Raw genomic sequence first — 13,101 nt, 5'->3', positions numbered from 1 at the left:
AACGCGTTATAATAGAAAAAGTGTTTGTGTTTCTGCATCGCATTTACATGATACGAACTTTGCATTGCATTTTTTAGTTCGATCTCGATAGTCCGGACTTTGACTAGAAATACTATATCCTCGTTAAGATAACCTCCTAATCAGGACAGGAATTTACCCAAGTGTTACGTCCTTTTGCACCAAACTAAATTAAAAAGGATGCAATTTTAGCTATACTCCCATTATCTTGACGCCTAAAGGAACCAAAACCTATACCTACACAATGACTAGCCTGAAGTTACATTCGCTTTTTTTTTAAGGACCAATTTTGGGATAGTACCAACCTGAATGGGAAACAAAAAATAACTAGAATCGGGATGAAGATACATTCGTTTTTTTTAAATCAACGGCTTTCGAAAGTGATGGCACCGGGACCAATTTTCATCCCCTTTTTGGAAAAGAGCACTAAAACTCGACAAATTCGCCTCCGAATTTGGCAAGTTGCGGAAGTGTGTGAGTAAGTGAGCTTTGCACGCGGAGGATTAGGACGCCGTGGTGGATCAAGGGCTCACCTAAAACCCTCTACCTATCGTTTTTCGAAAAGTGTCCCACAGTTCGAAAAATTCGCTTTTGTTTGGTCAATGGCGCGGTATACGAATAATGCAAGTTGCAATTCAAAATTAATTTATTAAAATTGAGTGAGTTTTTCACGCGGAGGATTAGGGCGCTCCTGGTGGCGCAAGGGTCACCTAAAACCGTCTACCTATCGTTTTTCCAAAAGTGCCCCACCCCACAGTTCGAAAAATTCGCTTTTTTTTTGCAAATTGCGATTTTAACACCATAGGTTTCCTCATCACCTTAGTGTGATATTTGTTTTCAAAATTCAAATGTCACACAGGAGGTGCTTGGTTCGATGCATTACTCCTATACAAGGTCTTTTTGTTGTGACGTAATCGACGGCAACAGAAAACAGTCAATCGATTCAAAGAGACTAAAGTAAAAGAAACAAAAGTGTACACCCTGTATTTAAATTGGGGGAGTTCGCCGAATACTTCGGGAGATTGTGGCTGATTTACCCTCCTCATACTATTCAAATGTTTATTAATTAGGTTGTATGTATTTGTTTAATAAATTGATATGCATAATCCCGGTAGCCATAAATGGTTGTACATGTACAATGTTGCATTTTACATCCATTTTTAACCTGGTGGTCTGGTTATGAGGAGAGTAATGGGTGCACTACCTTCCGAAGTAGGTAGCCCTATTCCAAATGGTAAGCTGTGGATTCCATACTGTTTGAGAGACCATCGAGTATTGGGGAATAATGCAAGTTTTGAAGTATAATGCAACCTTACCTACGGCTACCATAACACCTTCAATATTACATTCTGCGACTGAACTATAAAGATAGGCTACTTTTTGCAGAGGAAACAAGTAAAAATAAAGGAAGGGCTCACTAGTCTGTCGAGATCTTTCCGAGATATGTTCGGAACACATTGGTCATGTAACCATCTTAAACAAGTGGAACATTGGACCCATCGATTAAATCTTTGACTGTCCTCCAAACCACACATGTTAAACATCCATTGTAGTACATATTTTCCGAGTTCTTCAAAACGAGCTATTGCAAATTTATACGAAAAGATATTGTAATAATAATTGATACAATTACCCTAGCAATATTACCTAATGACCCTGTCATTATATCTCACATTAATTTATTTTGGACCTACAACCAGTCGTTGGAAACAGTTGATGACAAATAGTTGATCATGACGTTTCACCTAGGGGACAGCATAGTGCGGAGGATGCTCAGGAAAGTGAGTGATATCAGCTGTTTCAAAAATGAAGAAGGAAAGTGTGCGGAATTGTGTGTAGGTGATCAGACAATTGACCAGTTAAGGCGCCGCTTGAATTCTTCAGCTGCAAAAGGAAGCGTGTGGAGTATCCCCAGCTACGTGGCCACCGCTGTCATTATGATATGGACCAATTACGCTGCGAGGCGAGAGTTCCACGAAACGAAATTCAGAAGAATGCTGAAGTGGCTGATTAGGGACTTCAAGTGGATGAAACCGTCCATAAGAATCGTGTTGTGCAAAATTTCACCGAATAGACGCACAACCAGAAGTGGCCACAAAGTTGTCGCCATTAACGAAGGTATCACAGTTCTAGCTGAACAACAGGGTCTAGTTCTTACTGACTTAAACCGAGTTTTCCATCGGCCAGGAATTCATTGGTTTGAAACGAACGGAGTCCATCCCAACGTCTTGGGGTTGCGCGCCATGGAACGCGAAATAAGACGTGTCGTAAAGGATTAGCTGGCCCCCTTTTTAGGGCCACAAATCTAAATTTGTAAGATAATAAGAACCTCTGACCGAATGAAACGCTTGGTGTATTATTTTTCGAACTGTGGGGCACTTTTCGGAAAACGACAGATAGCGGGTTGTAGGTGAGCCCGTGGGCCACCACGGCGCCCTAATCCTCCGCGTGCAAAACTCACTCAATTTTAATAAATTAATTTTGAATTGTAACATGCATTATTCGTATACCGGACCATTGACCAAACAAAAGCGAATTTTTCGAACTGTGGGGCACTTTTCGAAAAACGACAGATAAAAGGGTTATAGGTGAGCCCTTGGGCCACCACGGCGCCCTAATCCTCTGCGTGCAAAACTCACTCACTCACACACTTGCGCGATTTGCCAACTTCGGAGGCGAATTTGTCGAGTTTTAGGGTTCTTTTCCAAAAAGGGTATGAAAATAGGTGCCGGTCGAGGTCGAAGGCCGTTGATTAAAAAAAAACGAATGTAACTTCAGCCAGGTCCTAGTTATTTTTTGTTTCCCCATTTAGGTTGGTACTATCCCAAAAGCATCTCTATATAGGGAACGCAAATTCCACAAAAGGAAAGAAGAAAACGAAGTTGCTCTCCTGAAGTGTAATAATTAGGGAAATATACACAAATTCCAGGCTATTCCCAAAGTCAACTATCATTGAAATCGGTAAAGGTTAAGCAATGATTAAAACGTAGACTAAATTTTACTTTCGGAAACGAGCTCCTCAGGAAATTAAGTTAATATGGATACAAAATGGCCAAAAGTCGTACGCTGATGGCAATAGTTTTGTGTTGTAGTTTCTCAGTTACAATTCATACCAGTTTTAATCTGTATTTTCATATCCTACCCTTACGGGCTAAATTACTACGTGGCCTGCCATTATGAGCAACGCTCATTATTAACACCCAGTCAAAATTGTAAAACTTATGAATTATGGAGGATGACAAAACCTCTTCCTTACAACACTACCAGAACTAGAGTAAATAAGCGCCATATTATTCATTACATGTCGGGGTTCATAGCTTTTAGTGTGATTGTGGTCCGTTTTGTAATTACTGTTGTGTATTCTGGCAATAAAACGAACACTTGAGTATAAGTATGACTGATGCATCAGCACATACGGCGAAAAAAGAAAATTGATTTGTCTTAGTTGTCTGAGAATGATATTAATAATGTTGGTTCTATCAATTTTCATTATTCCATTCGTATAAGTTTTATTTATAGTGACTTTCTGAGTCAGCCTTTTTAAAATATTACGTTACCCTTAGCAACGTTAGGTTTTTCTTAATAAGGGAGTAGGTACTATTTCAAATCCATGTAGTAATGATGTGATTTATAGCATGTATACGATAATTTTGAACTAAGCCATGATGATCAACGCTTGGGCATGCCATCGTTTCAGTCTAAATTACTCGTACAATGAAAATTTCCTTTGATCACATATTCGCGTAGGTATACGTATACGACGCGCGGGCTTGTAAAACCGGAGGGAAATTAAACAAAATGAAAACTTGGCTAGTAGAATATGCAATGGTGTTTGTACGTTTTATATTCTTACCCACGCATGGCCGGATGAAAAACCAAATTCGTATTGTTTTTTTGTTCATTTTAAGGTACAGTGTATTTTAATAAATAAAGTTCATTTAAATAATATTGAGATTCGGTCGTGAATCCTATTGAAGGAGAGTTGGCAGTCTGCCATAATGATTATCTTGGATAAGTAAATTCAGGGATGCTCAATTTCAATGAATCGATTAATCCACTTTTCTATAGTAAACGTTACTTCTTGTTTTTTGAAATTGATTTTAGCTTATGTAATTCATTATACTACTTAACCAAGCTATTAGGGGTTGGGGGGTTACGGCAATTTATTTTTAGAAGGTTGAAACGGTCTTCTTATATGGTGCATTATGATTCGGTCAATTATGAAAGCTAAGAAACGATAACGGCATGTAAGATGAATCGAAGTGATAATATACTTTCAAGGAGCACTTCATTAAAAGACTACGTTTACGCATATACTACCCTCAACGTGTTTACAGAGTGTTTCCACACTGTAGAGAACTGTTTTTAGTTATCCAGGTTTCATGTCAGCGGAGACGACCATCTCTAATGTGGAGTACAGAATCAAGGTAAATTTCGCAAATGTAACACAAAGTAGAGTGAAGTGGGACTATTATGAGGTCACCTTGAATTTTAGAAGCATTATGTCATAAAGCGATGATCTCAAATTTTGAGAACTAAAATTACCTGATATTATAACAATAAAACCCTGATTTACACTATACATATAAAAATGCAAGTAACATGTGCCACAGTACTTGGCCCGGTTTCTACGGCGCCGACTGTACACTGATTTCAAAAATTACGCAATCCCGAGCAATAAAAAAAGAGGAGAGATCGGTACATGCTTTCCAGAACTTTTTTTCAGGCGAGGTTTTTTAAGGGAAAGTAAGATTCGAAATGGAAAAAGAATAGTACGCAAAGCTACGTATGATATAATGTATATCTAGTTAGTGTAACAATTAAGTTAGTAAAAAGCGGATAGGAGGATAGGAGTTTCGCCAAATAACCTGGGGTCCAACATTTTTTGTTTGGGACCTATTCTCTCAAAGGTCTCAAAATTTGGATTTCTTCTTTAATATGCTTCTGAACAACCATTACACACAAAAAGATTAGGCTTTTTTACATCCCTCTCTGATTTTGCAAAAATGCCTACGCTAAAATGCCGCACTCCTGAACGGAAGTGCGAAAAAAGATGAAACTTGGTACATTAGTTTAGTTTAATTTTCAAAAATTAAAAAATCCAACCGCAATGCTTGGCACAATATCGAAAAAATCGAGAGGTATATTTCTAATTATTATGCTTCATAAACCACACTTCATAGGAAATATACTTCACTTTAATATTTCATGAATTTCTAGAAAAGCGGTATACTAAAAAAATGCCCCATTTGGATACATTCGATTTGCGCATGTGCGACCGATTTTGGTGGGGAGTATGAATATTCTTACTTTTTTATGAAAAGTCGTACACAAAAATATATTCTTCTTAAAAACGTTGTAACGGGAGTTAAGGATGGTACTGTTCTTTATTTATTTACTTATTGTTCCGGGGCCCTCAACAGGCTTTTTCCCAATTACAGAGGGACCCGCATAATACTTTTTTAGAGGTGCCCCTGAAGAACGTCTAAAGTTGTTCTATACTACTCCGGTACTTGCCTTACGAAATTAGGAAAACAGCAGGAAAGCCTATTTCTTGAATTTGACCTATTGCATCGTTACGATTAAAACTTTAAATGAGAGATCCTCAAATTGTCGAGAATCATGTAAATTGTTGTCTTTTTAATGTGTATTGTTAATATAAAAAACAAAACTAGGTTGCGTTTGGGGTGTAAATTATTAACAATGCTATTTCAAATCTTTGATCGATTATTTCATCCCCCCCCCTCCCTCCCCAAGAAAGTTTAAATCGGATTTATTCGCCCCAAAAAACTTACTTTTCAAACCTCTTTCTTGAAATATGTGTCTAAATCAAGTTTACGTGAGGAATCGGTACATACAAACTATTCTAAGGGCGAGTATTCTTGGTAAATTCCCTTTTCAGAATGTAAATGTTCCTTAGGACCAGGTCCATGTGGGCCGAGCTTTAATGGGACAACCAGTTATTAATTGTTACAAAAGTAATTTGGTAAATTGATTAAAGAAATATAAATTACACCCCGAAAATAACCTTTCACAGTTGTATTTCTGTCTTCCATATTTTTCAGCCGCATGATATTCAACGTCACTGTACTGGCTAATGCTCTCTTTCGTGGTGGATGGCCTGAAATATAAATTGAAGTGGAAACGAATGCGAAATTATACCTACGTCAATATAGTCTGCACCATTTCTGGCAATAAACCAGTTTTTTGATTCAAAGGAGCGAAAGATATCTCGCAAATTGCTCTTAACAAACAAGTTTTTCCATTTCCTTGATTAAATCTAAATATTTGAAAAATGACGTCGCTGTTACTTTACATCGTCGTACTCACCTATCCATGAAATTCCTTATTGCCGCATAAATTTCCCACCTGTTAGGAAACCGACTCTTACGATCTTCGATATTGATCGTAGGATTCGTAATATCATTACTGTTCGTCGGTAACAGATAATAACTTTTTACTGTCGCTCCTAACGTGACGGTCTCATCGCGGAGAGCAATTGGAAAACCAATACCCACAACCATCTAGAAAACCGGCTACAATTTGATCTAAAATGTCTAATTAGAAGGCCCACCTGAATCCAATTTACACCTTCCTGAAAAATAAGGAAGCGCTTCTGTCGAATGGAAAACGTTCGGCTGGTATCTCTCACTTTTCCACAGAAAACTAGCCCCAATATAACATAAATCGCAAAAAGGGGAATAAGTCTCATATTACCAGAGACGCAGAGCTCGTATTTCAACGTGCAAATAAATCTGAACTTACAGGCGATCGCAAAACCGATACTAATCAGTAAGTAAATACCCGGGATTGGATAGTTCATTTACCCTCTTTCCTTATTATTAACTTAGCAGTAATTTCCATTAGAACGAATCCTATAACGGCGTTTTTACAATATGAAATAATCAGCTCGCTAGATATAGGTAAACGAACCATCTGAGAAACGTCGTCAATCAATTATCACTTCACACTTCACTAATTCCTGGGCGTTAATTGTTAATTGGCGTTTATTACAAACTCTAAACGTAATTTGTATGTTAACTAACTTTATAAATGCAAATTTAAGGATATTCATGCGAAAAGTACGCAGGGAAAGCTTCTTATGGAGTAAACGCGCAAAAACTGCAGGATTTGTTTGGCTTCAAATTGGTATCACAAATATAATCGTTTTTGCCTGTTGTTTGCGTTCCCCTTGTTATAATCGTATGCATTTGCGATTCTATACAACACGTTTACGTGCGCAAGTTTTGGGTTTGTTTATCCCTTCTGAAACAACTTAAATACTTAAAATGAAAAAGCATAATGTACAAGTGTAATATTAGTAGAGACTGTTTTAGTTTAGGATTTTGTTGTTCTCTTGATTAATTTCAGATAGAATAATTAAAATAGGTATTCCGTTGATCCATGTTTTCATTAAAATTGCTATGCATCTGAAAAAATAATTGAAGATACTCTCCACTATGATGACGCCTTTCTTAAATGATTAATTCCAGCAAAAAAGTTACAATGTGTGCCAAAAAAATGTAAAATTAAATTATTGCTAATAGAGAGAAGTATCAATCCAATGTAGGGCTCATTATACATATAATAAAATGCGCATCAATGGGTTCGCTGTAGTAGCATGATTGGAAAGATAGAACATAGAATAAATCTTATTACAAGGAAACCAAAATTGTCTATAAAATTGATGCTCCCATGATTGCCACATATAAACATTTTTAAGGGCGCAAAAGAAATGTGGATAATTTCTGAATACTAAAACAAACCTAAAAAAGTTTTTTTTTATTATAAGCTGACAAACACATAAAGATCGAGAATTTGTTTGTTTCTTCGGGAATATTAAATTGCCATGTTTTTTGGCGGTTTCTCATTCCTTCTCCTTTGAGGATCCCTATATAAGGATATCGCTTTATTTTATGAATAAAATATTCGCAGAAGTGCGCCTAAATAAATGCGCTATCATTGCAAACGTTCGATTCGATACCAATGTTTACGGGCGTCTTTGTGCTATCTTTTTGCAATAGAACAATATACCAATAATATAAAAATCACTAGTAGTATAAGCTGTAAGCTACTCACTAGTCGCGAAGAGAAAATTTCGTAAGCAAGTGGTTCATTTCAGAAATGGAAATATATCGTTGGACATATTTTAAATTATGGGATTTATGGTCCCTTTAACGCACATTAAGCGTTTAATGCGACATGTCATGTGACAAAAACTTCAAACTATGCTGCGATTGAAAAATGGAACAGATTTGGCTGCATACCCTAAATTAGACGCCGTTTGTGAAAGCATCAAACAAAGGATAGGTACAAGCCAAAGAAATCTTCTACATTTGCAGAAATTGACCTGAGAGGATTTTTTATTTCAGTCCCAAATGACAGTTTCATAAGTTATACTTAATTTGAAGTAACATTACATAGCAACTGTGGGAATTCTTTATATTTAACACTCCCAACGCTAAATAACGATTTAAAACTGCTAATAAACTTTTATTTTAATAACTTGACAACTTTCATTCTAATCGATTTTTTCCCCTATTATTTCGTCGTCCTGGAAACAAGAATCATTAGTAGCGGACTACCTGGTCGCCACACAACCTTTAAAGCACTTGTGTTTTAAAGGTCCGATTTCGCACGCATTTGTTTGTTCAAAATGGAGAAAAATATTACTGTGACCCTAAATCCTCTATGACTCGTAAGGAACATGTATTCAACGCTCGTGAACTTTCCACTCGCGAGGAATCTTATATGGACACCCACGGCCCGCGGGTGCAGTTCTTTTTGCAGAGATATCGCCAGGTCTTTTCAAGAATTTTCGTCGCTATATATACCGGGTGGGGCAATAAAACGACACGTGTTTTGAGATTAAGCAAAGTTTTTAAGCCATATACTACAACAAATCTTAAGAGCATAAATGAAAATATCGATACAAGCTCAATATAGGGAAGCAAAGCCAAAAATAGGTATAGACCAAAAAGAAATAGATGATTATTGATTTTTTAAACATACGTTTTATTTCGATATTCACCTGTGGCCCGTGGCGCATATGAAAAATTTTATTTTCCCTTGGAAAAAAGTTTGCCCATGCCTTAAGTGAGTATTCCTTACTCATTGTAGAATATACTATACCGGTGCCCTTCCGTAGACTTACCAAGTCTCAGGACGAAACGGAAGTCATATTCGATTCAAATGTTTCAATCATACTCGTATACCAAATGATGGTAAAGAGGTAGTATTCTCAACTTCTAAACTGATGGTTAAGGAATTCCTTAAGAAAACCCTTTCTACTCTGTTGAGTAATTCCTTAATATTAATATAACTACCTTAATTAATTAGATCTATTTGTCTTTAATATATTGATGGTTTGTTGTTTTGACTAGTGCAACTATTTTTACTTCACAAAGCACGAAATTTAAAAAAAATGATATGAAAAGTACCAAATCCAAATAACTGACTTTTTGCATACTCTGTATAGTAAACATAAATCGTTATTATCAAAATTTCAGGGTAGCTGGTAGCTGGGTACTGTTGATCTCTGGAACGCTAATGTTGAATGGAATAATCTAAAATGACATTCAGCATGTACAGGATGTTCACTGAAAATTGTTCTTGGTTCCTGAATTTTGTTCAGTGGAGTACCTTCTACCGATATAAGGAAAAATTTAAACCTGAAAGATGCTTGATCTTTTTCACGGTCTTAGCGCGGGTGTCTCGCTACAACAAAGACGGTCATAACCTGACACTACCTGGGCCAACGTATTAGAATACAAGTACATCCACAGGATTTACGTAGTATTTTTAATTAGACAATTAGTTTTGTTTCATCCAATATCAGTCCATTTTTCCCATTGTGCGTTCATACTGGCCCCCTACGAAGCTATACTTCGCTGCTGTCACCCATCATGTTAACAGCATAATAGGGTACATGACCGTGGAAAAAGAATAAATAAATTTTTGTTTCATAAGATAGTGTAAGGTGTCAGGGTATCGCAAAATAACTTTCTTTGGTCATGTACACGAGAAACTATTATATTTGAGTAAAACTAAAATTAAAAAATAACGACATTTGTCACGTGATATCAAACGCCAATCAGAGCGCGTGACGTCATTATCCTAAACCTCTGTGCGTTTGTAGAGTTTGTCTACGTTTTTAAATTTAGTGCTTGTTCCATTTTATGGTGATTATATTATCCTAAAGTTTAGTTTTTAAAACCAGATAAGAATGGAAAGTGGGTATACGGAAGCTGATAGCAGCAAATCTGCCAAACATTGATGAAATGATGTTGGGAATATTTCTTATGCATCAAACACAGATTTTTGTTCATCAGAAAACTGCCATAAGTCTTGTAGGTTTTTAAGTCAAACTTAGATTTTTTACAAGAAATGTAGTTATTTAAGAGGAATGTGTACTTAAGGTGCTTTGTTTTTAGGTCATCGAAGCTATCATATGGAGATGATTCAGTAAGCTATGTCCACTTTAAGAGTTTTCTGTTACGAACATTTTGTAGATAAAGGTCTAAATTTATAAAGTAGTTCTTAAAACAAATTTTTTTGGAAAAACAGTTTTTATGGCGGGCACTCTTACAGAACCTTACATTGGGTGCAGTCGAACAGAAGACTTTGGCAACTTATTCACAGTAAAGTCAAAATTTGCCCGCAACATACGGTTCACGCAAAGCTATAATATGCAGTTTCCTTAGTTGTCGACGAAGAAAACAATTATTTTCTTTGCGCTACCATCAAGCTACTTTTACAACCCCTCAGAGTCCAAAGGAGTACTAGTGTCGATAAAGTCTCCTTTATCACGTTTAACAAGTCATGATCTAGTCCGATTATTCGAAACTCTATCGGCAAATGGCTCAATCGGATTCGGAATTTGTCCAAATTGTCGTCTACCGCACGCCTCAGGAGTTAACGTACGTGAAAAATGTGCTACTCATGTCAATGTAGTTTTCTATATTACGTTTAATGAGCAATCGTCGAAAACCCTTTTGGATTTCTCTACACCATGAAGCATTTGAATGATACAGCATCCTTGGAACCAGATTTACCCGCCTGGGAAACTTAGCTGTGCCACAGAAAAATGTGACTACTGAGCCCCTACACCACGACAAAGTGTACTCCATGGTAGGGCACCACTTACGGTAGTTATAATTCATCACGAAATCTTTTAAACTATTTACGCGGGGGTTATGTGTTTATAATTGTCAGGACTGTGACGTCACAGACACCGCCATGACACAAAACAGCGGTTTGGCGCTAGAATAAAAATCTACAATTTAAATTGCATAAATTTGCAATAATATGATTTATTTTGCTGAAATATATTTTAAAGTTATAGTAGAGGTATACGAACAGTTATAACTGGTTTTAAAAAATTTGTCATCTACCCTATTCTTTTTGTGTATACAATCTTTTCTCTTTTCCCGCTTTTAAACTTAAAACTCCAATGAAAAATACGTACACGTGAGTAGAAACCCAGTATATTTGCCATACTTTTCTTATGACATTGTCTCCGACTTTCAGAAAAAGTATTGGATTTCGATAGGAAACAGAATCCTTTCAGAGACAACCATTCGCAATCAATAGGCGCATAAGGTACTTCAATTAATTTAATATTCGGTTACAGAAATCGTAGTGTGCGGCTGCAGGTGGGGAGTGGACGCGTTTAATCTTAATTTGACTAAATTCCTCCTAACTTGAAATTGTGCTTATTTGAAGCCTTATACGGTCTCTGCATAAAATATGTATGTGCCGCTAATAATTGAGAGGCATAAATAATTAATTAAAGATTGAAGAAGTGCACATTAGCCAATAGTGCCAATAGTTAATATAAACGAAAACGTTTAAGAATAATCCGTTTAAGAAAACCTTTGCGAACGAGTGGTTTTAGTTACAAGTTCATTTCTTTTAATTTACGCAAACATCGTCAACTCTATTATGGCAATCATCAGCAGTGACCAAAGTAACGTGTTTTACATTACTCCGCGTTGTTAATAAATTGTGAATACTTCCGTCCCTCTCTAAATAAAACGTCGCGCAGGCACATTTCACCAACAAATGTGCACAGTGAACATTTTGCAAAGTGCGGGTCTAGGTTTAGTGACTTTGTAGACTGATACGAATGCGTCCATAGAACACTAAAACCAAAACAGACATTTTTGTGAGAAAAGCTCGTTCTATTTTGTTCCAGTTGCCACCGGGTTAGGTACTCTAATTGACGTTACTTAACTGGACATAGTATATGGCCTCCTTTGTCGTAGAATACGCGAGGTGTCTCCAGATATAGTCACGATTTTTATGGAACTTACTGAGCGTACGTCATTGTCTACTACATTAACTGTTATTGATGTGGTACGTCCGGATATATTACAAACAATTGCCCCAAATCTAAGCCCTAAGGTACTGCTGAGTTTATTTGTAATGCTTTAATGACAACGAACCAGCTACTCGCCCCTCGAATCGCCCTCTTGTGCCTGTAACTATCCATGGACACATCGCTTATGCTTTTATTGACACAGTCCCTAAATGTAGTATTGCCGGTTCAAGTCTTTCAAAATTATTTCTGCAAGACTGCATTCCATATACAGAAGACCACCTTCTAATGGCACAATAGTCCATTGCTGTACCACCATACAAGATGTCGGAACCCAAAAAAACAACTATTACCTGAAGAATAATATTGGATAAATTACTTGAGACAAATTAAGATAAATAAATTAAATGAAGATTTTTCTAATTGTCTCGAAATCGAATCGATCGATTTAAAAAAATCAAACGTCAAAATAAAGGACTTCGAAAGAACTTTCAAACAAGCTATTACTCGATACCACTTGTCATTTAAAATTTTTAAGGGAATGACCCTGGGAGGCAAAGGGTGAAAGTGAGTGAAGTACTTTTTAGTTAAAAAGTTGTCTCCCTTGACAAATCTTTTACCGTGTTTCAGCGTTTTTTTCATTTAAGCAGTGGTTTTCGATAAATCCGTGGTGGGAAGTTTTCAAATGAACACCCTGTATATAAAATATTAATAAATAGAATATAAACAACACAGCAATTTGCCAAATTTGTTTTCCCATATAC

The 13,101-nt window shown here is 36.5% G+C and overlaps 1 protein-coding gene across 1 annotated transcript; it reads right to left on the bottom strand.

The window, feature by feature from the left end:
- Positions 1–5,986: 5,986 nt before the first annotated feature.
- Positions 5,987–7,088, bottom strand: LOC116167445. Its single transcript, XM_031482808.1, has 5 exons — positions 6,952–7,088; positions 6,593–6,893; positions 6,349–6,542; positions 6,185–6,298; positions 5,987–6,139 (listed from the first exon to the last, which is right to left on the bottom strand). Exons 2-5 carry the CDS (start codon positions 6,839–6,841, stop codon positions 5,989–5,991), a joined length of 708 nt encoding a protein of 235 aa, XP_031338668.1. The 5' UTR covers positions 6,842–6,893; positions 6,952–7,088; the 3' UTR covers positions 5,987–5,988.
- Between the last annotated feature and the right edge of the window lie 6,013 nt (positions 7,089–13,101).

Source organism: Photinus pyralis, unplaced genomic scaffold, assembly GCF_008802855.1.
Source record: "Photinus pyralis isolate 1611_PpyrPB1 unplaced genomic scaffold, Ppyr1.3 Ppyr1.4_LG3b, whole genome shotgun sequence".
NCBI lineage: Eukaryota > Metazoa > Arthropoda > Insecta > Coleoptera > Lampyridae > Photinus > Photinus pyralis.
This window is presented reverse-complemented; position numbering and strand designations above follow the sequence as displayed.

Bases quoted from the DNA above. Each gene is read 5' to 3' on its own strand.
- LOC116167445 (XM_031482808.1), bottom strand. From the start codon at position 6,841: ATGAACTATCCAATCCCGGGTATTTACTTACTGATTAGTATCGGTTTT. The intron at 6,299-6,348 runs GTGAGTACGACG...TCAAATATTTAG, and splicing joins ATAAGGAATTTCATGGATAG to ATTTAATCAAGGAAATGGAA. The intron at 6,140-6,184 runs GTAGGTATAATT...TTTATATTTCAG, and splicing joins ATGGTGCAGACTATATTGAC to GCCATCCACCACGAAAGAGA.